Source organism: Oncorhynchus nerka, linkage group LG22, assembly GCF_034236695.1.
Source record: "Oncorhynchus nerka isolate Pitt River linkage group LG22, Oner_Uvic_2.0, whole genome shotgun sequence".
In the NCBI taxonomy this organism is placed as follows: Eukaryota; Metazoa; Chordata; class Actinopteri; order Salmoniformes; family Salmonidae; genus Oncorhynchus; species Oncorhynchus nerka.
This window is the reverse complement of record NC_088417.1, coordinates 35,549,830-35,576,402: the sequence shown is the minus strand read 5'-3', so window position 1 is coordinate 35,576,402 and position 26,573 is coordinate 35,549,830. Positions and strand designations below refer to the sequence as shown.

At 43.3% G+C, this 26,573-nt stretch overlaps 1 protein-coding gene across 1 annotated transcript in view; it reads right to left on the bottom strand.

Annotated features, from left to right (window-relative positions):
* Nucleotides 1–26,573, bottom strand: part of LOC115105118 (cadherin-6-like) — an 81,161-nt gene that overhangs the window by 33,135 nt on the left and 21,453 nt on the right. The window contains exon 2 of the mRNA XM_029626753.2: nt 11,452–11,890. Coding sequence (XP_029482613.1) covers nt 11,452–11,688 — 237 coding nt within the window. The 5' untranslated portion in view covers nt 11,689–11,890. The remainder of the gene's footprint in view (nt 1–11,451; nt 11,891–26,573) is intronic.

Here is a 26,573-nt window from a genome sequence, read left to right as displayed (position 1 = left end):
AAAACTGGATGGTCTTCAGAGATACATATGGGAGTAGTTGAGGTTAGCTGAAGGCTGGGACTAAAAACAAACAAAAAATAACTAACGTAAAATATACTGCCCATGAAATTAATGTATAAGCTGGAAGTGGAAGCCTAATTATTGTTGTCCATTAGCATACTCCAATTAGGGGAGGGTGTCAGTGTTTGTGAAAAATAATAAAGAAGGAAAATATATTTAAAGATATACAGTACCAGTCAAAAGTTCGCACACACCTACTCATTCAATGGTTTTTCTTTATTTCTACAATTTTCTACATTGTGGAATAATAGTGAAGACATCACACCCTTGGCATTCTTTCAACCAGCTAAATGAGGGAGTCACCTGGAATGCATTTCGATTAACAGGTATGCCTTGGTAAAAGTTCATTTGTCACGCCCTAACAATAGAGAGCTTTTTATTTTCTATGTTGGTTATGTCGGGGTGTGTCATCTAGGTAATTATATTTCTATGTTGGCCTAGCATGGTTCCCAATCAGAGGCAGCTGTTTATCGTGGTCTCTGATCAGGGATCATATTTAGGTGGCCATTTCTCCTTTGTGTTTTGTGGGATCTTGACTATGTATAGTTGCCTGGGAGCATTATAGCAGCTTCACGTTTAGTTTTTTGTGCATTTATTGATTTCTTTGAGTTTCACTTCATAATAAAGGGGATGGAACCATACCACGCTGCATCTTGGTCCACTCATTATGACGATCGTGACATAATTTGCAGAATTTTTATGTGTTTGAGACAATCAGTTGTGTTATGACAAGGTAGGGTGGTATACAGAAGATAGCCCTATTTGGTAAAATACCAAGTCCATATTATGGCAAGAACAGCTCAAATAACCAAAGAGAAACAACAGTCCATCATTACTTTAAGACATGATGGTCAGTCTATTAAGAAAATCTCAAGAACTTTTTAAAGTTTAAAGTGCAGTCGCAAAAACCATCAAGCGCTATGATGAAACTAGCTCTCATGAGGACCGCCACAAGAAAGGAATATCCAGAGTTACCTCTGCTGCAGAGGATAAGTTCTTTAGAGTTACCAGCCTCAGAAATTGCAGCCCAAATAAATGCTTCACAGAGTTCAAGTGACAGACACATCTCAACATCAACTGTTCAGAGGAGACCGCGTGAATCAGGCCTTCATGGTCGAATTGCTCCAAAGAAACCACTACTAAAGGACACCAATAATAATAAGAGACTTGCTTGGGCCAAGAAACACAAGCAATGGACATTAGACCGGCGTAAATCTGTCCCTTGGTCTGGAGTCCAAATTTGAGGAGGAGGAGGAGGTGTGATGGTGTGAGGGTGCTTTCCTGGTGACATTGTCTGTGATTTATTTACATCTGTGATTTATTTACATTTATTTACAGTTCAAGCACACTTAACCAGCATAGCTACCACAGCATTCTGCGGTGATCCGCCATCCCATCTGGTTTGCGCTTAGTGGGACAATCATTTGTTTTTCAACTGGACAATGACCCAACACACCTCCAGGCTGTGTAAGGGCTATTTGACCAAGAAGGAGAGTGTTGGAGTGCTGCATCAGATGACCTGGCCTCCACAATCACCCGATGTCAACCCAATTGAGATGGTTTGGGATTGTCAAGCCCTGACCTTAGTATTCTTTGTTTTCTTTATTATTTTGGTTAGGTCAGGATGTGACAAGGGTGATTTATGTGTTTTTGTCTTGTCTATGGGTTTTGTATGTTTATGGGGGTGTTTACTAGTCTATGTGTTATGTATGTCTATGGTTGCCTAGATTGGTTCTCAATTAGAGGCAGCTGTTTATCGTTGTCTCTGATTGGGAACCATATTTAGGCAGCCATATTCCTTAGGTTCTCTGTGGGTTATTGTCTATGTATAGTCTGCACTATAATATTATAGCATCACATTCATTTTGTTGTTTTTGTAAGTTTGTTTAGTGTTTTCTTCATTAAATAAGTATGTATTCACATCACGCTGCGCCTTGGTCTCCTCCATATAACAAACATGACAGGGATGAGTTGGACCGCAGAGTGTAGGAAAAGCAGCCATCAAGTGCTCAGCATATCTGGGAACTCCTTCAAGACTGTTGGAAAAGCATTCCAGGTGAATTTGGTTGAGAGAATGCCAAGAGAGTGCAAAGCTGTCATCAAGGCAATGGGTGGCAACTTTGATGAATCTCAAATGTAAAATATATTTTGATTTGTTTATCACATTTTTATTTTTTGGTTACTACATTATTCCATAGGTGTTATTTCATACTTTGATGTCTTCACTATGATTCTACAATGTAGAAAATAGTAATAAAAAAATAGGTGTGTCCAAACTTTTGACTGGTACAGTATATATATTTACCCAAAACATATTGTGGATTCGAAATGATGCAGACAATTACACTGATAGAAGCCACAATCAATCAGCAAAATATTAAATCTGATTTACCCCTCCCCCACCCCACCCCATAAAATAAAGATATACTGTATATCAATAAATAAACTTTGCAAGATTCATTAATCATAACATTTATGAATTGTAATAATATATTCATTAATACATTAAACATTTATTTTTTACATCACATCATTTTTAACACTAATTCTGCAAATTAGGAGATGGAATATTGTATTATTTTTCAGTTTAATGTATGTTATTAGCACAGCAAATGTCATGGTAGACACATTTGGCTGCCATTTGAGTATCACAGCATTATTGGGCAGGCTTATGGTTTTAGACAAGACCCTTAGTCCAACAAGCCAGTTACCCTTTTAGCCCTGTGGTGTCCGCCAATAGTCTGAGTATGTCCCAAATGGCAATCTATCACCTATGTAGTGCACAAATTTTGACTAGGGCCCATAGGGACTTAGTTGACTCATATAAACACAACTAGCCTTCCTGGCAACAATTGTAAATTCAAAATAAACTGTAATAGATTTTAATAAATAAACACTTGAATGTTAAACATATATTTCAGAATAACATGTTGGGAATTAATCAAGTAAGCGTGTATTTTTTCTTTCATATAATTCATATAAACTTTTTCAAAGTTTGGACTCATGTTGCAGCTGAATTTATTTTCTCCTCTAATTTGAATTTTACCTTGCTGACAGAATTCAGAACAAAGAAAGTAACTACAGCAACGATAAATGATAAATAATATGATTCCACAGCTGACTCAGCGGGAGAGAGAAGTCTTAAACGATTCTGACTGACAGCAGTTAGGGGAGAGGAAAGAGGAGAGAGAGAGGAGTGTAGGAGTATTGGCCTAACCTGTGTCCCAAATAGCACCCTAGGCCCTATACACTGCACTACTTTGACCAGAGCACTATATTATTCCACCATATAGGGAATAGGATGCCATTTGGGACGGGCCCCTAGTATCTTATTCAGGCATCTCGTCCTACTCCCTGTAACACTGTCAGACAGATGTTCAACAGCCTCGTCACTGCCCGACCTCATCACACCCCATAACGCAGAGGGACGCACAGGAGACACACACCACACACATGCATGCACACACAGGAGAGACACATTGATAAAGTTCCATAATCTTTCTGTCTCTCTGTCTCTCTCTCTCTCAATTTAATTGAAGGGGCTTTATTGGCATGGTAAATGTATGTTTAAATTGCCAAAGCAAGTGAAATGGATAAACAAAAGTGAAATAAACAATAAAGTGAACATTAAATATTACACTCACACAAGTTCCAAAATAATAGAGACATTTCAAATGTCATATTATGTCTATATACACTGTTGTAACGACATGCATCTAGATAAAGTACAAAAGGGAAAATAAATAAACATACATATGGATTGTATTTACAATGGTGTTTGTTCTTCACTGGTTGCCCTTTTCTTGTGGCAAAAGGTCACAAATCTTGCTGCTATGATTGCACACTGTGGTATTTCAACCAATAGATATAGGAGTTTAATCAAAATTGGATTTGTTTTCAAATTCTTTGTGCGTCTGTGTAATCTGAGGGAAATATGTGTCAGGAGGTTAGCTCAGTTTAGCTCAGTTTCCGCCTCATTTTGTGGGCAGTATGCACATAGCTTGTCTTCTCTTGAGAGCCAGGTCTGCCTATGGCGACCTTTCTCAATAGCAAGGCCCACTGAGTCTGTACATAGTCAAAGCTTTCCTTAATTTTGGGTCAGTCACAGCGGTCAGGTATTCTGCCACTGTGTGCTCTCTGTTTAGGGCCAAATAGCATTCTGTTTTTTTTGTTCAATCTTTCCAATGTGTCAAGTAATTATCTTTTTGTTTTCACATGATTTGATTGAGTCTAATTGTGTTGCTGTCCTGGGGCTCTGTCGGGTCTGTTTGTGTTTGTGAACAGAGCCCCAGGACCAGCTTCCTTAGGGGACTCTTCTCCATGTTCATCTCTCTGTAGGTGATGGCTTTGTTATGGAAGGTTTGGGAATCCCTTCCTTTTAGGTCGTTTTAGAATTGAGCGCATCTTTTCTGGATTTTGATAATTAGCAGGTATCGGCTTAATTCTGCTCTGCATGCATTATTTGGTGTTTTACGTTGTACCCAAAGGATATTTTTGCAGAATTCTGCATGCAGAGTCTCAATGTGGTTTGTCCCATTTAGTGAATTCACAACCATAAAGGGCAATGGGTTTTATAACTGATTCAAGTATTTTTATGTTCCTTTTGTTGTCATAGAAGGCCCTTCTTGCCTTGTCTCTCAGATCGTTCACAGCTTTGTGAAAGTTATCTATGGCGCTGATGTTTAGGCAGAGGTATATCAGTTTTTGTGTGCTCTAGGGCAACGGCGTCTAGATGGAATTTATATTTGTGGTCCAGGAAACGGGTCCTTTTTTGGAACACCATTATTTTTGTTTTACTGAGATGTACTGTCAGGGCCCAAGCCTGAATGAATCTGTGCAGAAGATCTAGGTTTTGCTGTAGAACATCCTTGGTTGGGGACAGAAGCACTAGGTAATGTGCAAAGAGTAGACATTTGACTTCATATTCTAGCAGGGTTAGTCTGGATGATGCAGACTGTTCTACTGCCCTTTGCCAATTATTTTATATATATATTGAAGAATGGCGGGCTTAAGTTGCATCCCTGTCTCACTCCATTGCCCTGTGGAAAGAAAAGTGTATTTTTTGCCAAATTTAACCACACACTTTTGTGCACATGGATTTCATAATGTTGTCCCCAACACCACTTTCCATCAATTTGTATAGCAGACCCTAATGTCACATTGAGTCAAACGCTTTCTTGAAGTCAACAAAGCATGAGAAAATGTTGCCTTTGTTTTGGGTTTGTTTGTTTGTCAATTAGGATGTGCAGGGTGAATATGTTGTCTGTCATAAAGTTATTTGGTAAAAAGCCAATTTTGTCATAGTTTTGTCGGGGGCATATTTGGGAGGGAATACTGTCACCGCCAAGTAGGTGTTTGTCCCCCTGTGTGCTGAGGGTGTCAGGTTCTTGTCCAGTTCTGGCATTTAGGTTACCACAGACTAGTACATTATATGTCCCTGGGCCTAGAAATGGTAGATCTCCCTCTCTAGGATGGAGAAGCTGTCATCGTTAAAGTATAGGGATTCTATTGGGGGATATAGGTAGTACAGAGTGGGTTAGGTCTGCTCTATACATAATTAGCATACCTCCTGAGTTTATTCCCTGTTAGTTTGGTGGATGGGACTACCAGCTCTCTGTAACCTAGAGGGCAACCAGTGGGTCCGTCTCCTCTATACCATGTTTCTTGTAGGATGCAATGTATTTCCAATTTATTTGATGAAGTCTGGGTTCCTGCTCTTTAGGCCAAAGGCAGATGACCTCAGACCTTGTATATTCCAGGATGAGATTGTAAAAGATTTGTGTTCCATAGTGTTGTTTTCATTTGATTTCGGCCCAGACATTTACAGTAGGTGTGAGCAGAGCATGTTGAGCATCTGATAAATTACCTCTCAGGTTACAGGATGGGGCTTTGGGGGGTTACATTAGTGGAGCTTGGGCCTGTTACTCTGTTCATGGCCAGGGCATATGTGAGTCTCTCTGTCACTCTCTCTCACACACTCACATACACTAGGCAGACAGGGGGTTATCGCCTTAATCAACAAACACAGCAAATGTGTGCTCCAGGTCGCTGCCGGAGACCGAGGCGTTTCCATGGCACAGATACAGAAAGAGCTTCTGTGTGTGCCATATTACAAACTCATACCCTTCTCTATGCCAAGGTGAGCAGCTGGGGATGGGGGAGCATGAAAAGAAGCGGAGAACAGAGAAGAGCCCCCCTCCTTGGGGACTCTGAGGCTGGACTGCTTCCCACATAGCCTACAGGTTTGTCCCAAATGGCACCCTAGTCCCTATGAAGTGCACTACCTTTGACCAGCGCCCATAGGGCTCTGGTCAAACATATTGCACTATGTAAGGAATAGGGTGCCATTTGGGATGCAAGCTATGTATGTTTCAGGCAGACACTGACTCAAACACAGCTAGACTAACTAGGGGCGGGGTGCCAGCCTAACCCTGTGCATTATTATTTCTCTAATTTGCTTTTTTCCCATTCATTTCCGGGCCCATTACTGTGGGGGTAAGCAGGGCCGGGCGGTGAAGGGAGAGGAGCAGAGGGGAGCTCGGGGGAGAATATAGATAGAATATAACTGCTTGCTTGGGATGCGGGAAGAGACCATACCCACCAGGCCTAGCGAACCACTGGGGCCTATCAGGGTCTGTAAATACTTTATGAGATATGATCGTACAGCACAGATACTCCTCAACCACAGGCCATTAACCATTTTCACTAGGAATGTGCCCTTTGGTAAAGCAGGAAAATAATGAAATAAGCAAACAAACTCTCCCCCAGTGACAGCCCAGGCTCTCTGAGGTACGATATGCGGCTCGACTGCTAATGAGACTCACTGTACGATGATTCTCTTTTCTTCCTCCAGGAAAACCAACCACCCGGCCCGTACACACCAAGACAACAACCAATTCATGCGTCCCAAATGGAACCCTATTCCCTATTTACTGCACTACTTTTGAGAAGTGTCCATAGGGCTCTGGTCAAATGTAGTGCACTATGTAGGGAATAGGGTGCCATTAGGGACGCACTAAACCAGTAACACCGACTGGGCTATGGTCTACTTCTCCAGTCGTTTATTTTTCTCCTTTTCCATCCTTTCATGCCTCTCCTTCATTCATCTGCCTTTGTTTTATTCTCCCCTTTGTTCGGGAGAGATTTCATCTGATTTCATTTGTTAGCATTTCAGAACCCAATAAAGAAATCATAAAAGTAACTCCGGAGATGGAGTTTATAGAATAACTGTTTTAAAGAAGGGGATAAGGGGGAAGCTGGGGGAAGAGGAGGACCTAATTCAACTGCAGTAGTTTCATAATTTTATCTGTGTATCTGCATCCCCAATTGCACCCTAGTCCCTATATAGTGCAATACTTTTGACGAGGGCGCTTAGGGTGCCATTTGGGACTCAGTCCTTGTTTATAACCTGCCATTGTGTTATTTCCAATTCATTGTCTCCTTCTGTAACAAAAATGTTATTGTTCTGTGCTGTGTTTCCTCACTCAGATAGAGTCAACCTCAATGACAAAAGGTTTCCCTTTTGTGTTGCTCTGTTCTGGCGCCTGTGATGTGACTTTGTGTGTGTGTGTGTGTGTGTGTGTGTGTGTGTGTGTGTGTGTGTGTGTGTGTGTGTGTGTGTGTGTGTGTGTGTGTGTGTGTGTGTGTGTGTGTGTGTGTGTGTGTGCGTGTGTGTGTGCGTGCGTGCGTGCGGGGAACTATTATTGTGGGGAACAGAAGTCCCCACAAGAATAGTAAACAAACAAAAATTTGACCAACTGGGGACATGTCAAATGCTATTTCTAATGTGTTTAGAGATACGGTTAGAATTAGTGTCAGGGTTAGAACTAGGTTTAGGGTTAGGAGCTAGGTTTAGTGTTAGGGTTAGTTTCAGGGTTTAGGTTAGGTTTTTGGGTTAAGGTTAGGGTTAGGGTTAAGAGTACGGGTTAGGTTTAGGGGAAATATGGTTTTGAATGGGACTGAATTGGTGTCCCCATAAAGTTAGCTGTACAAGACTGTGTGTGCATGTGTGTGCGCAAAGGTCCCGGAATCTGTGTGTATTTGTGTGATAACACACATCGCTCAGAGAGGCTTCATTAAGTGAAACACTCCTCCATGGCTTGATGCCTTATTGGTGTCTACCTTCAGTAGAAAGCCTCTTAATTTAAGGGTAAGACACACAAAGAAATCTGACTGCTGATAGGTAGACTACTTAGTACCTCTGCCCAGAGTGTCGGCAGTTAATTTTTTGTTGTTCACATAGAACCGTTTAATCTTCAATACTGCAGACCACAAGGTGGCAGTCTTGTATGGTAGTCTTGAGCCTGCTGTAGCTAATGTAAGCTAACTGGCAAGCTGTGCTAATGTTGTTGCTAGCTAGCTAGAATTTGTAGAAAACTATTGTTGATACTAACCAGTTGGCCACAACTAGATAACTAGCGTAATTAGCAACATTATAATTAAATCTCAATGGATTTGTTTTTTAATGAAAGCAGCTGCCCTTTTAGCTGTTGAGATGCTAACTGTTTAGCTAACATTAGCTAGCAAGCAAACTGGCACTTGCAGTATGGGATAATGGAGAGTGAATTAAAATATTTCTTAATTTTCCTTCTAGATATCTAGCATGGTAAAGCATGTAGTGTTGTGTGCATTGTGCTGCACTTACCACGCCATTCCTTTTATATCTAGACTTAAAATATGTATTTCACAGCTTTATAGTTTTAGTTAGAACAATTTTGATGAAAAGGGGGTGGATTACACTGGGAAAAGTTCCCTCATTTGACCTTTTTCTTGTCACTTCTGTCAGCTCCCCCACATGGAGAATTGTGCTCTCTGATTCGCTCAAAGTCAAGTTCCCGGCCACTAACGAGCATTAGAATCTACGAACAACCTCCAACTGTGGCAACCAGATTTCTCAGTGTGTCTGTACCAGGGGTTGGATCTGGTTCAGGGAACAGAACCGAAAACCGGAAAATAACAAACATTTTCAAGGAACAGAACGGAACCTGGAATGAAAGTGATCCATACTGTTCCGGAACAGAACCGTTATTTGAAAAGCACAGGAACCGGTTAATAACAATAATTTACGTTCCAGAAATGTTTCTCTCGTCCCACAAAAAAAAAAACGGGCAAAAAAGCACCTATGCAAAGCCCCCACTTTGTCACTCAGAAACATATTCCAGTGTCTGCCTGCAAGCTGAAAATCTTTGCCAGTGTGTGTGCGCGTGAATAGGCAACCTGCCCCTTCTCCCTCCAATCCAAAGGCTACTGTACAAGTGTGATTCAGAAGATAGGAAGATATATATTAATTAGCTAGAGAAGAATTGATCAACTTTTTCAATGCTAGTTAATGATACTTTAGGCCTAGTTATCACGTTTAACGTTGAATTTATTAACCACAAAAAGGTAAGACTCGTTTTTAATTCTGGTGCCGCTCCGCACACGCAAGCTTGTTAGCTGGCTAGTTCAAGCTCAAAAGACATTCAAAGGACCTCCATAGAAGCCGCTCCTCAGTCCCTGAGTGACGCAGCGGTCAAAAGCACTGCATCACAGGGCTCAGGAGCCATTACAGCCTGGGTTTGATTGGGAGCCCCATAGGACGGCACACATTTGGCCCAGCGTCATCCTGGGTAGGGGAAGGGGGGCTTTCCTTAGCTAATTGCGCTCTAGCAACACCTTGTGGCACGCTTGTGCACCTGCAAGTTGACTTCGGTCATCAGTCAAACAGTGTTTCTTCCAACACACTGGTGTGGCTGAGCAAGCAGTATACTTAGTGTGATTTGAAGTAGCGTGGCCACGCATATATAAAAAAAAGCTCCACCTAGGTATAGCTCTGTGGACCTAATTCAGATAATGCATGTCATAACACGATGCCCAGCGCTTCAACCCTCCTCCTTAATAACCCTTTCTCGCTCTCTCCATAACCCATAAAATGTAGGTGGCATCTTGCGCCATAAGCTACACTTGTCTGTCCATCACGCATGTAAACAGCTACCTTGCCAGTACTGATTGGTGAAGTAATTGAAGGCGCTAAATATGAAAAACATACATTTCATAAGGAAGAGAAAGGAACGATATAAACCGTTCGTTTCTTTGGGGTTCGAACCGGTTCGGAACGTTGTTTTGCTGGTCGGAGCAGTGGAATGGAATGAAACAAAGTGTTTCTGTTCAGGATGAAACGACTGGAGAAAATGTTTTTGTTCCATCCACACAGCAGCTCAAAGGTTTGTTGCTGTGAGTGTGAGTGCTGTCTATTAGTCCTTTACACAGTAAAGGATGAGCCTCCACATCAATCAGTGCTCAAAGGAGATAAAGTGTTTTGATTATGCTCCAGTCTTATACGTTATTTTATTATTTGTCTTGTCTTTATTTATTTATTTTTTCTCCTGTCTAACCGTCTTTTCTTCTATTTTCTCGTTTTTGTTCTTTCCCTCCTCTGCTTCGTTCGTTCACGAGCTGTGTAATCCTTTTAGAAGCCAGGCTGAAAGTCTCACTTGGGGACGACGTTGTGTTGCGGAATCTCATTTGGGTTGGGTGACTCTATCCTCTGGACGGACGGAGGGACTGAAGTCACGGTCACGAATGCAAAGCAAACATACCCTATTCATTCATGGCTGCGTCCCAAATGGCACCCTATTCTCTATATAGTGCACTACTTTTAATGCACTATATAAGGAATAGGGTGCCAATTGGGACAAATGCCAATCCTCACAAAACATCCTCACTTTCTTCCTCCTCACTCACTCGTCTTAAAATGGCTGGGATGCTTCACTTTAATAGTCTTCTCAATTACAGTACGTAGTACGACAGAGTGATATCTTGACTTCCTTGACTCTCTTGTCTAGCATGTAATGCATGGGCTTTTTTGATATTGTTCCTTGTAGGCATACTCTCCGCAATGCTATCTAGGTCAAAGTTGTGTTTTTTGTTGAACAAATAATGGCTGTAAGAAGCCTGTGTGTTTGGCTGTAGGGCTCTGCTAGTCCGCTACCTCCGTAGGATGCTTTGATACTATAACTGGAGTGGACATCGGCCGAGCTACCACATATAGTTGCTGACAGTCAGCACTAAACACATCAGACAACTCTACATTTGACTCAGCCTAGGAGGCAGTACTACGGGTACAGCTTTCCCCTAGGTACAGCTTCAGGATCAGCTTCCCCTCTCCCAATCTTTTAGTAGGCCATTAGTGGGGAAAATGCTAAATTGACCTAAATCATTGTCTAGGTGTTATAGTATCCCGAACAGAATTCACTCTGGGAAATGATCACATGTGAGGTGTATGGATTATATTGCAGAAAGAGTGTATTACTGACAAATTCATGTCTTATTCAACCAACCAACATCACATTTTTCATTATAATGAAAAGAAAACAGAAAAGAGTGAAAGAGAGAGTTAACATCATGCTGTACCTTTCCAACATACTGGTTATCCAACCCTGTGTACTCCTCCAGCAGGAAGAACTGATTCCACATCCATCCTCGTTTGGAGCGTCTCAGAGGCACTCCGTTGGCATCCTGCCCCGTCAGCGTCAACGCCACCCCCCGCCGACCCCCTATAGTCCTCTTCAGGGCACGCAGCCCGTCCCCATGGGAACACAGGTACGCCCAGAGGACCAGCAGGAGAAGGACAGTTCTGCCTCTCAACATGACTGCCAGGTCAATAGTTACAAAGCTTCAACCACAGCTTGATTGTAGTTTATGGTCTCTTCCCTCTGGGTGTTAGTGTGAAATGATCAGTGGTCTTTAGTCAGACATTTAGTCATTGGGTCACTCCTCCTGGTCTGGGTGTAGGTCTGCAGCAGCAGCATGGGCCATCAGTCTGCCGTTAGGGCCCAGGTCCAGCCAGTATCTGGAACATAGAACACACAGTCAGGAACTTAGTGCTGTTAGAACAGTTTGCCACTATGATAATGTAGGATTCTATAGCATCTCTCTCAGAAATGACACTTCCAATTGCCCCTTTAAAGAAATAGGAGTCAACATAATGAGTCTAATTCTCCATTCATACGTTGACACAGCTATAAAGGGCATAATTGTAATCCTACACATCTATTATATATAAAACACTAAGGACACCTGTTCTTTCCATGAGATAGAGTGACCAGGTGAAAGCTATGATCCCTTATTGATGTCACTTGCTAAATCCACTTCAATAAGTGTAGTTGAAGGGGAGGAGACAGGTTAAATAAGGATTGTTAAGCCTTGAGACAATTGAGACATGGATTGTGTATGTGTGGTATTCAGAGGGTGATTGGGTAAAACAAAAAATGTAAGTGCCTTTGAACAGGGTATGGTAGTAGGTAACAGGCGCACCGGTTTGCATCAGGAACTGAAACTCTGCTGGGGTTTTTACGCTCAACAGTTTCCTGAGTGTATCAAGAAGTGTCCACCACCCAAAGGACATCCAGCCAACTTGACACAACTGTGGGAAGCATTCGAATTGACATGGACCAGCAACCCTGTGGAACTCTTTCGGCACCTCGTAGAGTCCATGACCTGACGAATTGAAACTGTTCTGAGGGCAAAAGGATGGTGTTCCCAATGTTTTGTATACTTTTGTTTACTGTGTATACTGACACACATCATATCTCAATTAAGAAACTAAACTGAATTCATATTTAATAGACTGCCAGGTCTGCATGTTTAGCTTGATGTATCTCTTTAAACAATCTGCGTGGGAACACGTTGTTATCAGAGCCAGCAGGCTGTCAATGGAGACCCTGAGCAATGTCAACCTGAGTTTATTACTTTGAGATCAATATAAAGATACTGTGTTTTAATATTATATTTGATTTAACTAGGCAAGTCAGTTAAGAAAAAATCTTATTTACAATGACGGCCTACCCCGGCCAAACCCTCCCCTAAACAGAATGACGCTGGGCCAATTGTGCGCCGCCCTATGGATCTCCCAATCACAGCCAGTTGTGATACAGCCCGGGATCGAACCAGAGTCTGTAGTGATGCCTCCAGCATCTAGCATGTGATTTAGTGCCCAAAATGGCTGTTTGCAAACCACACAATCGGGCCCTGTCTTGAAAGCAAAGATCACACACTGCCACACACATTCTCACTCACTCACTCACTCACTCACTCACTCAAAAACAGTCCATGAGGAAGGACATGCTCCTATGCTCATTATTCCTGTCTGGGTGCTCATTAATCCTGTCTGGGTGTGGCACTGGGTTATCAGTGGGCACACTGGGAACCAGCAGCACCATTATCACATACAGATTATGTCCCAAATGGCACAATATTCACTCTATAATGCACTACTTTTGACCAGGGCCAATACTATTACTGGTCAAAAGTAGTCCACTATACAGGGAATAGGTTGTCATTTGGGACACACACACACAGGCTCGGCTCAGATAGAGAGATGCAGACCGCTATACAGCAGCTCTGCTTTTCACAGGACGAAAAGGAAAAGGTATCTGGACCTGCATGCAGAAAGTGGAGGGAGATTGAGCTAGAAAGAGAGAGGGAAAGACAGAATGGTCAAGACACATTGAGAGGGAGGGAGAAGCTGAAATTGAGATGAAGGGAGGGTCAGGGTAGGGTGGGCAGAGACAGAGATGGAGGGAGAGATGGAGAGCGAGAGGGAGGGTCAGACTAGGCAGAGAGAGAGGATAGAGAGAGAAAGGGAGAGATGGAGAAAGAGGATAGAGAGAGAAAGGGAGAGATGGAGGGAGTGAAGGAGAGGTAGAAATGTCCTGTCAGAGCAGAGTCAGCAGGACAGTCAGGAGAGGAGCTGTGTGTGTGTGTGTGTGTGTGTGTGTGTGTGTGTGTGTGTGTGTGTGTGTGTGTGTTGTGTATAGCACATCCATTACCCTACCTGTCTTCTCTCTCTCCTTGTAGCCATCCAAGCCAAGGCTTCTCTCCCTGCCATACCTCCCTGCTTTCAACCCTCCTTTCCCCTTATGAGGCAAAACTCAAATGGTAAAAGTTGATGGGTTATAGGTCCCTCTTTCTCTTTTTCCTCATGCCTTGCAGTTTATTATAGCCTATGTCAAAGCTCCTCTCCTCTAATTTGCCTGCTGTATGCGCTTCAGCTGATATTCATTATCATAGGGATTTTCGGACGCTTGCGATGCGGGAGTCACTTTGCATTTGTCTTTTGCCTGCCTCAGCAGGGGAATAAGAACCCATTGGTCACAACAGACAGCAGGTGAGAGTGACGGCCTGTCATCCTTTTAATAATGTCCAGGGTGGGAATATAGGTCACATCCCAAATGGAATCCTATTTCCTATGATGCACTAGAGTACCCGAACCCATAGCCCACTCACAATCTCTCTCTAAGTAACTCTCACGTGGAAAGCTCTGGTTCAAATCTAAATGTTCCTATGAGCGTGTTCATTTCCCTCTCTTCTATTTCCCTCCATCTCTTTCCATCCATCTCTTTCCATCCTTCTCTTTCCATCCTTCTCTTTCCGCTCTTCCATCCTTCTCTTTCCATCCTTCTCTTTCCATCCTTCTCTTTCCGCTCTTCTATTTCCTCTCTTCTATTTCCTCTCTTCTATTTCCCTCCTCTTTCCCTCCTCTTACCCTCCTTCTCTTTCCCAAGTCCCCACGCACTTGACTTGATGAATTTCCTTAATTGACAATGGTGAGGGAGCGAGGGGGACTGGGAGCTATTGATTTGCTGTAGGACTCAGCAGTGTAGTTGGAAATACAATGTGGTCTCCGCGGTCACTTCTCAGAGCCTTCTAATACCTCCAGTCTTCAGCTCCTCAACACACACACACACACACACACACACACACACACACACACACACACACACACACACACACACACACACACACACACACACACACACACACACTCTTTCCCCGCCAACATTTCCCGACAATACCATAATGAATTCTGTAAAACACATTTATATTTTACTGTACATTCTATAGTGTTTTTACTGTTGAAATTACAGAAATGTCTTACAGTTTGGGGTGTCTACTCTAAAGAGCCCAAAGTGGGCAGCCTGCACCCATCTCTCTCTCTCTCTCTCTCTCACACACACAAAGTTCTGCTCTGGTGGGAGGCAGGCAGTCTGTCCTTTCAATAGATTTCTTCATAATGTCACCATGGAAAGCTGGAAGCTAATGCCTGACTAACTGTATAGAAAGGCCCTGCATGCTGTCCCAAATGGCATCATATTCCCTATGTAGTGCACTACTTTTAACTGTGAGGATACAAAAGTAGTACGCCGTAGGAAATAGGGTGCCATTTTGGGACACCGCCCCAGCTCTCTGACCCCATAGTTCTCCAGACAGTGGACCAGTAGGTCAGTTACATTCATAGCTTAGATTTCTCTACATCTGTGTGCCTGTGCGTGATGAGTATTTCTCCTCTCTTTTCTTGGTTCCCAGCCCCAGTGAGTGTCAGCATCATAATGAACCTGTGTAATGGAACATGACACCACAATTATATCCTCCCAGTTAAGAGAATGTGTTTACAACAACCCCAACACTGCTTGATTTTCTCCCTCCACCTTTTACTCCCTCTCTCTCCTTGCATCCAGTTCTGCACCATTTAATTGCAACTGTTTGAAAAAAAAAAAAAGATTGCTTGAAATTGCCTGTCACAGATTGTCTGGAGTCACTACATACGGCAATAATACAGCATTGTGTTCCATGCAGGGTGAGCAAAATGAATGTGTCTGCTGGCAATTTGGAGCCCAATGATTCTACACTCATACAATTACATGAAATAACATTTCAACTCATAACAATTAGCTATTAAGTATCTATCGCTCTTATCAAACACAGGGACACAGAGATAGAGATGGAGACACAGTGAGTCACACAAATATATCCATGGATGGCTTTTCCAGTGTGGATGTGTAACTACACCAAATACCATTGGCGGCATTTCGTGCATACTGTCTGGAAGCAGGCAGAACAGAGCTGACCTAGGAGCAGCAGTCCTACCCATCCTCCTCGTGTTCTCTCCTTTCTTCCTTCCTCTATCTTTCTCTATCTTACTCTCTCCCTCTCGCTCTAGGTCTTCTCTCTCCCTCTCGCTCTAGGTCTTCTCTCTCTCTAGGTCTTCTCTCTCATTTCGCTCTCTCTCTCTCTCCTTCCTTCCTTCCTTCCTATCTCACTCTCGCTCTCTCCCTTTGTCTTTTTTCTCCTAATGAGAGAGGATGAGCGACACTGCGAGGCAGCACCCTATCGCGCCCGTTGAGCCACGGCAACCCAGACTTCCACGGCAACCCAGAAAGAGCCCCCAGGGGGGCAATTAAAAGTGAGAGAGGAGAATGTCAGCTAGGGGTGAGCAAGGGTGGGTGGGTGGGGTGGGGGGGGTAGTTGGGGGGGTAGAAGGGGTTGGCAGGTACACAGCCCTGTTACAAACCACAGAGGAGGTCCTTATAGGCTGCTAATGTGTGACACTGTCAGCGACAGGTTGTTTCACAGTTTCCGTTCCCTTTGCCTTGACTCATGGTTGCCTCCCTCTGACTTTATTAAGAGCTTCATGCTTTATGTCCTAAATGGCACACTATTCCCAATGTAGTGCACTAATTTTCAGCAGGTCCCTGGTTAAAGTAGTGCACAACATAGGGAATAGGGTGTCATTTGGGATGCATTCACGGACACAGACAGAGGTACTCCTATAGTATCCCTCTTCTTCTTGGCTAAATTTATCACTAAATCCCACTTGGTACATTGGGAATAGTGCATCTGACCCAAATACAACGCTTTGCTTTTTTTGTGTCTTTCCTTCAGTTATTGTTCATATGTGGGTTGAGAGTTTACTAATCAGTTGGCTGTCGGAGAGAGGATGCGAAGCAAACAGATGTGATACTGGGGGAGGGTTAGGTTGCCTTGTCCTCGCATCACAAGGATGCGTCTAATCACACTCCCTTTAAATGGGGATATGGCTATTCCGCTGAGAGGAGACGAGGAGACAACCTTTTAAAGTATGTAACCTAGTCCAAGTCAGAACAGCCCATAGGGTAAGAGCCAATCTCTTGTTTCTGTAGCGTGAGGCAGCTTGATGGAAAAGTACACCCTTTGGACAGGATGCTAGTCTATCACAATGTTTTTAGTAATGAGCCAAACCATAGGGTAGCTAGTGTTTGGCTGGCTGGCTGGCTGTCCTTGTTTTGCCAATCTCCTCGTCTCCTCTCAGCGGAATAGCCATAGGACTTTCTAGATTCTCATTCTGAAACCTGTCAATATATATTGATCTTTGGTTTCGCTGGGGGTGAATGTCTAGACGCAGCTGTGTCTTAAAAGTATTTTCATGTCGCCTTACTTCAATAATGACTGAGGATTCAGCCGAGAAACTGGAAGATGTTGAGAAGTATGTAGCAAACTGAGAAATTCACCTTTACAGAGAAGTAGTGTGCGAGAGGCGTATGTTCACCTTTTCTCTCCAAGGAACGTTTGAGACATTCAAGGTTCCTCCTCTTGTTTGTACTTATTGTTGGCTTTGCTCAGGCTGTTTTGGGGGTAATTAGTAGGACCTGTTTATTCTCTTAGGAGATGTGACTAAGGTGTGATTACGGTTCAGCCTTAAGGGGACCCTAAATCACACCTTAGTCACATCTCCTAACTGTACTCAGGGGAAGAGAAACAACCCTCAGCTCTATCTGAACTAGGTTAATACAGGCTGTCATATTCCCATTTAAAGGGAGTGTGTTCAAGCTCTTGAAAGGAACATGACTCCATCATCAAGTTTGCCGATGACACAACAGTGGTAGGCCTGATCATCAACAAGATGAGAGCCGATAGGGAGGAGGTCAGAGACCTGGCCGTGTGGTGCCAGGACAACAACCTCTCTCCCTCAACGTGATCAAGACTAAGGAGATGATTGTGGACTACAGGAAAAGGAGGACCGAGCACGCCCCCATTCTCATCGATGGGGCTGCAGTCGAGCAGGTTAAGAGTTTCAAGTTCCTTGGTGTCCACATCACCAACAAACTATCATGGTTCAAACACACTAAGACAGTATAGTGAAGAGGGCAATATAAAGCCTATTCCTCCTCAGGAGACTGAAAAGATTTGGCATGGGTCCTCAGATCCTCAAAAGATTCTACAGCTGCACCATCGAGAGCATCCTGACTGGTTGCATCACTGCCTGGTATGGCAACTGCTCGGCCTCCGACCGCAAGGCCCTACAGAGGGTAGTGCGTACGGCCCAGCACATCACTGGGGCCAAGCTTCCTGCCATCCAGGACCTCTATACCAGGCGGTGTCAGAGGAAGGCCTTAAAAATTGTCAAAGACTCCAGCCACCCTAGTCATAGACGGTTCTCTCTGCTACCGCATGGCAAGCGGTACTGGAAGGCTTCTTAACAGCTTCTACCCCCAAGCCATGAGACTCCTGCACAGCTAATCAAAGGGCTACCCAGCTCTCTTTTACTCTGCTGCTACTCTCTGTTTCTTATCTATACATAGTCACTTTAACTCTACCTACATGTACATATTACCTCAATTATCTCGACTAACCGGTGCCTCCGCACATTGACTCTGTACCGGAACCCCCTGTATTTAGCATCGCTATTGTTATTTTAAATTCATTATTTGTAACTTTTATTTTCTTCTTAACTTCTTAAAGGCATTGTCAGTTAAGGGCTTGTAAGTAAGAATTTCACTGGAAGTGTCACGTTCGTCATAACAAGGAGACCAAGGCGCAGCTTGATAAGAATACGTTCTTCTTTAATGAAAGAGAACCACTGAACAAAGTATACAAAACAAATGTGACGCTATAAGACACAAGTGCTGACAGGCAACTACACATAGACAATAACCCACAAAACCAAACTGAAAATGGCAACCTAAATAGGATCCCCAATCAGAGACAACGATAAACAGCTGTCTCTATTTGGGAACCAATTCAGGCCACCATAGACCTACATATACCTAGACATACTAAAACCCAGTGGATATACAAAACTCTAGACAGGACAAAAACACCTAGACAATACAAAAACTAAACCAACCACCCTTGTCACCTCCTGACCTAACCAAAATAATAAAGAAAACAAAGATAACTAAGGTCAGGGCGTGACAGTAAGGTTGTAGTCGGCGCATGTGACAAATAACATTTGATTTAATCTGAAAGTATGTAGAAGTGCATCTGGAATATGATGGTTTATCATAACGGCTTGCTAACATCTCTCCATCTGCGCCCGCTCTCAGAGTAGCCAGGCCATCAACCAATGAGTGCCTATCAATTAAGAAGGTTCAAACCAATAAGGAGGATGCATACTTCGATCATGCCCTGAACAAGTGCATGTCAGTGTGCATAATAACACTGATGTATATTCTCATACACAAGACCAACAAATTAGCCTGTACCATCCTTGTCAGGGGGAGGAGCTGTGTTAGTCTGTCGCATATCTGTCAGAGGGTGGGGATGTATTAGCTCAAACCATCTCTGTCAATGTTCCGGGGGTGTTCCCTCAGCAATACATCCACATGTAGTGCTCCAGAGCTCATCGCAAACACATTACCTTGCCTGGCTGCCCAAATGCTTCCCAAATAACCAAATAAATCATCAGATCTGGGCCAAGTCAATGAGACGGGTTCGTTTCTCAGTGTGCGTCCCAAATGCCACCCTATTCCCTATATAGTGCACTGCTTTTGACCAGAGCCCTATGGGCCTATATAGGATTTAGGGTGCCATTTTGGAGCAGATATCTCATTATATCCAGCCCTGCTTCCATTCAGAATCGACCCCATCACTCAAACAAGTGCACTGCCGCCACCACTCACACTGAGAAAGAACACTTGTCTTTACTGCATGTATAGCCCAGTTTCGATACTGCAGACAGTATACTGGAGTAACCCTTTCTTGCCAGTCCATTTGTTGTCTTAACCTCTTCAGCTAGGTCGTGTGTGTTAAATTGGGGTTACTGCTATACCAGTTCTCTCAACATACTGTTTTTTAATCCCAAGTCCTGTATCTCTTACTTTTTATCACTCTCTCTAGTCTAGTGGATGGCCCTGTGATTTTTACTGCCCTGGAGTGACATAGTAGTTAAGGAAAAGTCTCCCTCTCTCTCTCTCGCTCTCAGCTGGAGTCCTCACAGTGACTAAGGGCTAATAGATAGCTGGTGGTTTGATTCCCCCGAATGAGGCACCACCAGTCATGGAGCTCCTCCTAGATGAATGACATCTAGGACCCTGGTTGCAGACAGATGGGAATGCTTTGTTGCATAATAGGACAGGTCAAATCTGCGACAGAAGCTTACAAATAATAGTTAAAAGAAGGGGGTAGGCTAAAAAGATTAGTATTCAGCTCAGTCTGTCGGTCTGTGACACCTATGTGACACACTGGTGGTTTTGTGATTTCTCTTTGCAGCGTTAGATCAGAGCTCTATGGGCTGTGTCAATACGGGCCAGACCTGCGTTCAGATATTATTTGTTTTCTTTCAAATCAAACCCAGCTGAAGTTTTTCAATGAGAACAAATAAAATTTGAACCTGTCTGGTGTCAGTGTGGTCTGGGCTGTCTGTCTCCTGACGGCCAGTGTTTATGTTTGTCCCAAATGACACGCTATTCCCTATATAGTGCACTACTTTTTTTTACCAGGGCCCATATGACTCCAGTCAAAAGTAGTGCACTATAGGGAATAGGGTGCCATTTAGGAATTATCCTTTCAGTTGTTTACAATAGAGGAGGAGGAGAGTTCTCAGCGCGGGTTCCCCTGGCCTTACTAATTTCCTGTTTCGCCCAATGTGCCGCGGTATGGAAGCCTCTATTCCTATGCAAATGGGACAGGTGTGTGTGCTTGTGTGTCAGTGTGTGTGTCTGTGTGTTCCAAGTGTATGTGCCTGCCGTATGCAGTCAAGTGTTGAAAGCCTATTCTCTCAACAGTTAACCCAATACACTGTCCACAGGAAAAATAAAATACCCCCAAAAAATCAACACAGAAATAAACACACATCAAAACAAATGTAATTAAAAATGTGTTTTTATTTTCCATTATTCATTGTTTGGGTTGTTCTGATTAAATAACGTACCTGGAGATTAGATCGACTCCTACCAAATCGTTACTTTTTCAAATGAATGGTGCAATTTTGAGGCGGAAGCATTGATTCAGCAACACAAAGGTCAAGCTGCGCACTGTGAATTGAAAATCAGAGCAGCTGTTGCAATCCCACGTTTAGTTTGTTTCGTTTCCCTCTCTCCCCCTTTCTAGCCTGGCTGTGACAATTACAAACAGGGGGACCTTTATAAAAACACATTGCTATTCAAACAGCAGGTCAGCTACATAAAATAGATAAAGCCACAGACCCAATTGTCAGACAGCAATACATCATTCATGGAGCTTAAACAGAAAACACATTACAAATCTAAAGTAGTATGACTCTAACAAAAGAATCTGTAGGGAGGAGAAAACATGTGTTTCTTCGTCTTCCTTGGCGGAGAAGAATGCATTTTCCTGTAAGCTCACAGTAAAACCAGCACATTTTACACTATAGATGGTTCAGTCACACATGTAGTGTACATGCAGAGGGGAGAGTGATACTTGCACTTTGTAAAGGTGTTTCGTATACGCCTAGGCTTTGGACCTCTTTTTCAATTGGACATATAGTTCTCTCATAATGTATCTGGCTTAAAGCACCACTTAAGCCTCATGATATAAGAAAAAGAAACTTCCTCATACAGTGGAATAGCCTTGTTACCCATTGAATCATGGTGAGCATATACTGTGCATGTATTGCGTGTGCAACTATGTAATACATTTGTAATTGAGGATATAGCCTTGGAAAATGTATCTACATAGTGCCTCCATACGATGTACGGCTAGATTATTGCAAGGTATGGATAGATGTCCTTGTCCTAATGAAAGGTGTGTTTGCCATGCTTTTCCATTCAGAAATATTGGTTAATCCAACAGCACTCAATTTCTCTGGGTTTCATTGTTTTCCTATGAATGGGTTGGTGGAATTAGCTTATTTCATCCTCTGTTGACCATAGCAGTGACCGCTCGCCCCTTGCACGCACGCATGCACGCACGCACGCACACACACACACACACACACACACACACACACACACACACACACACACACACACACACACACACACACACACACAGTGTACAGGACCCTCGACCGCCACACAGATTTAATCATGCTCACCTTTCCTAGTGACCATGGTGACTTCCAGTGCATGTTTAATTATCAGACACCTCAGGGGTCTGGCTGAACAACAACCCCAGCCACAGGTCACTGTGATACAGTGTATCTGACCATATGGGCCCATGGGCAGAGAGGAGAGGGGGCAGAGAGGGGTGGACACAAGCCCTTGGCACCAGGCAAAGCTACCAGGCAGCCACGACCGGCTCACTAAACAAGGGCATAAGACTGAATATGAATTTGAGGATGCCTTATCGTACACGAGCCACATCGCTAACATTTCAACCTCAGTTTCTATTCCATTTAACACTGGGGCCGTTACTGTACTGACAGGTACATGAAAATGAGGTTTCATCCTAAGATACAGGATCACAACCAGCCTAGTTTTATTTCATTTAACCTTTATTTAACTAAGCAAGTCAGCTAAGAACAAATTGATATTTACAATGATGGCATACCCTGGCCAAACCCTCACCCGGATGATGCTGAGCCAATTGTGCGCCGCCCTATGGGACTCCCAATCATGGCCGGTTGTGATACATCCTGGAATCAAACCAGGGTCTATAGTGACGCCTCTAGCCCTGAGATGCTGTGCCTTGGACCGCTGCGCCACTCGGAGCCCTAGTCAAAGGAGACAGTCTGTTAAGCGTGTCTGTATATCCATCACAACCTTACCACCCAGCCTTGTTCCCTCTCCACCCTCTACCCAACCCCCATTGCCACCAACACGGCTCCAGCACGGTGGTATTTCAGATAAGCAATCAATACCGCATTAAAGAGGCAGAGGAGGCTACCTGGTCTTAAACAGCTAGATGAAGAAAATCATTCAGCCTAATGTCATGGGTGGACTACAGGCAACCAATCTCCCTCATGAATATCGAAAATGTAGGCCACTTTCTTTCATTATCCCCCGCCATCATTTCTTTGTGTTTGAGGTCAACAGATACATACACACACACACACACACACGCACGCACGCACGCACGCACGCACAAAAACATTTCTTTATCTTTTTTCCTGCCTAGAGTCCCTGAATGAAAGCCCCCACTGCATTAAAAAAGTAATACCCTGTTTAAAAAAAAGGTGACCATGGATATTGGAGAGGCAGGCCTTTTTGCTTTGCGATCGATGGTGCAGAGCGAGGAATGGAAATGAACACAACTCCCAGGCCAAGCATTTCTACTCCAAAGTATCTGACCCTTTTCTTTTTGGATGATTGCTTCTAATACACATATCTGACCTCTCCATTTCCACATTGTGACGACGATGACTATATCTAGAAAAGGGCAGAGCGGGGCGGGTCATGCTGCTGTTAGCGCTAAGGCCCCGTGTTGCCCTTTACAATGCCTTTGTGTAATCAATACATTCCCTGATAAAGTCCATGCGCAGGCATCGAAATAAGCAATTTTTTGGAACTTCTGTGAATAGCTGACAACAAAGCTGTAGTTATCAAGATTCCCACCCAATAACCCCTCCTCTAAACTGGGACTGATAATATGTTCATATGTTAAATGTGTCACGTTCTGACCTTTATTTCCTTTGTTTTGTATTTATTTAGTATGGTCAGGGTGTGAGTTGGGGTGGGCAGTCTGTTTGTTTTTCTATGATTTGGGGATTTGTATGTTTCGGCCTAGTATGGTTCTCAATCAGAGGCAGGTGTCATTAGTTGTGTCTGATTGAGAATCATACTTAGGTAGCCTGGGTTTCACTGTTTGTTTGTGGGTGATTGTCTATGTTGATTGCTTGTGTCATCACAGTTCTCATTTAGCATCACGGTCGTTATTTGTTTATTGTTTTGTATAGTGTGTTTCAGTGTTTTCTTTATTAAATTTCATCATGAACACAAACCATGCCGCATTTTGGTCCTCCGATCCTTCTCGCCTCTCCTCTTCAAATGAAGAGGAGGACGCCCGTGACAATATGTTATCTGCATGTAAACACCCAATTGCCCACTACTGTTTAGCTCTAGTTTTCTTGGATATGTCACCTTGAAGTCACGCACGCATTAACACACACAAACAAACGCTGAGTGAGGCAGAGCTTGGACCTGGCTGAGTCAATACAGGTTCTGTTTACTAATACTGCAGCTCACTCTCAGCGTTATTAGGGCGCACCAGGCTTTCCATTACAGAGGGAGGAGGGTTAGCCGTTCGGGAGGGGGAAGGAGTGGAGTGGGGGAGGCAGGCTGGGAGGGCCGTGAACGCCAGATTTAAAAAAAAAAACGGCTCAGTTGATTTACACCTTCATTACTCTCCCTAACTCTGCTTATTGCAAATCATGATGCTGCTTTATGAGCTGAATCCTCCATTAGGACAAGGCTGAGGAGACAGTGCTTTAGTCCATAAACCTGCTATAACAGTACAACCGTACAGTGCAGTACAACCGTACAGTACAGTACACCCTACCTGCCTCCCAATTGGCACCCTATTCCCTACATACTGCATCAGCCCAATAGGCCCTGGTCAAAAGTAGTGGACTACTGTATATAAGGAATAGGGTGCCATTTCGGCCACAGACCCTGCCACCACTCTTTCTACTCAGCACCTCGACCAGGGTGAGAAGGGAGAGGCGTGAAAACAGAGATTCAAAACGTTGAGATACATATTTTACTGCCTCTTTTAGAGTCATGTCAGTGAGCTTAGAGGCACGTTGGTTCCATCGACCTGAGCTGCCTAGTTAAGTCAGTTCTGGGATCTATCAATAGATTCAGTAACTCACAGGTACAGTACTGTATGCCTGCAGAGAGAGAATGTGAGATCGCTCACAGATTGTTCTTTAAAAGTGTGTGGGGAAATAAAATAACTGTTGAAAATGGTCTTTGGGAGTTCTGTCCATTTCATTCTTTATGAAAAGGAAGAGTGCCCTCCATAAGTTTACAGATACAGAGGCATAGCCACGGGAAGTAGGGGTGCTGAGGGTGCTGCAACACCCCCTGAAAAATCATAATAAATTATATATATATATATACACTATACAAAAGTATGTGGACACCCCTTCAAATTAGTGGATTCGGCTATTTCAGCCACACCCGTTGCTGACGGGTGTATAAAATTGAGCACACAGCCATGCAATCTCCATAGACGAACATTGACAGTAGAAGGGCCTTACTGATCAGCTCAGTGACTTTCAATGTCGCACTGTAATAAGATACCACCTTTCCAACAAGTCAGTTCGTCAAATTTCAACCCTGCTAGAGCTGCAACTGTAAGTGCTGTTATTGTGAAGTGGAAACGTATAGGAGCAACAATGCCTCAGCCACAAAGTGGTAGGCCACACAAGCCCACAGAACGGGTCCACCAAATGCTGAAGCGCGTAACGTGTAAAAACCGTCTGTCCTCGGTTGCAACACTCACTACCGAGTCCCAAACTGCCTCGAGAAGCAACGTCAGGACAAGAACTGTTCGGGTGATTTAACAAGCGCATTCGTGAAAAAAGCACTGTGGTTGCACCAGTGTGTACCTAACCATAAACATCAACGCCTTTCTTAAAATCAATACACAAGTATATATTTTTAAACCTGCTTATTTAGTTAATATTGCCTGCTAACATGAATTTCTTTTAACTAGGGAAGTTGTGTCACTTCTCTTGCGTTCTGTTCAGGGTAACGTTATATGCAGCAGTTTGTTGCGAACTGTGTGAAGACCATTTCTTCCTAACAAAGACAGCCAACTTCGCCAAACTGGGGATGATTTAACAAAAGCGCATTTGCGAGAAAAAAATCACAATCGTTGCACGAATGTACCTAACCATAAACATCAATGCCTTTCTCAAAATCAATACACAGAAGTATATTTTTTTAAACCTGCATATTTAGTTAAAAGAAATTCATGTTGGCAGGCAATATTAACTAGGGAAATTGTGTCACTTCTCTTGCGTTCATTTCACACAGAGTATATGAGTCAGGGTATATGCAACAGTTTGGGTAGCCTGGCATGTTGCGAACTAATTTGCCAGAATTGTACATAATTATGACATAAAATTGAAGGTTGTGCAATGTAACAGCAATATTTAGACTTATGGATGCCACCCATTAGATAAAATACGGAACGGCTCCGTATTTCACTGAAAGAATAAACGTTTTGTTTTCGAAATTATAGTTTCCGGATTTGACCATATTAATGACCTAAGGCTCGTGTTTCTGTGTGTTATGTTATAATTAAGTCTGATTTGATAGAGCGGTGGTAGGCAGCAGCAGGCTTGTAAGGATTCATTCAAACAGCACTTTCCTGCGTTTGCCAGCAGCTGTTAATGACCTCAAGCCTATCAACTCCCGAGATTAGGCTGGCAATACTAAAGTACATATTAAAACATCCAATAGTCAAAGGTATATGAAATACAAATGGTATAGAGAGAAATAGTCCTATAATAACTACAACCTAATAATCATGTTAAAAGGAACCGCCAGCTTTCATATGTTCTCATGTTCTGAGCAAGGACCTTAAAC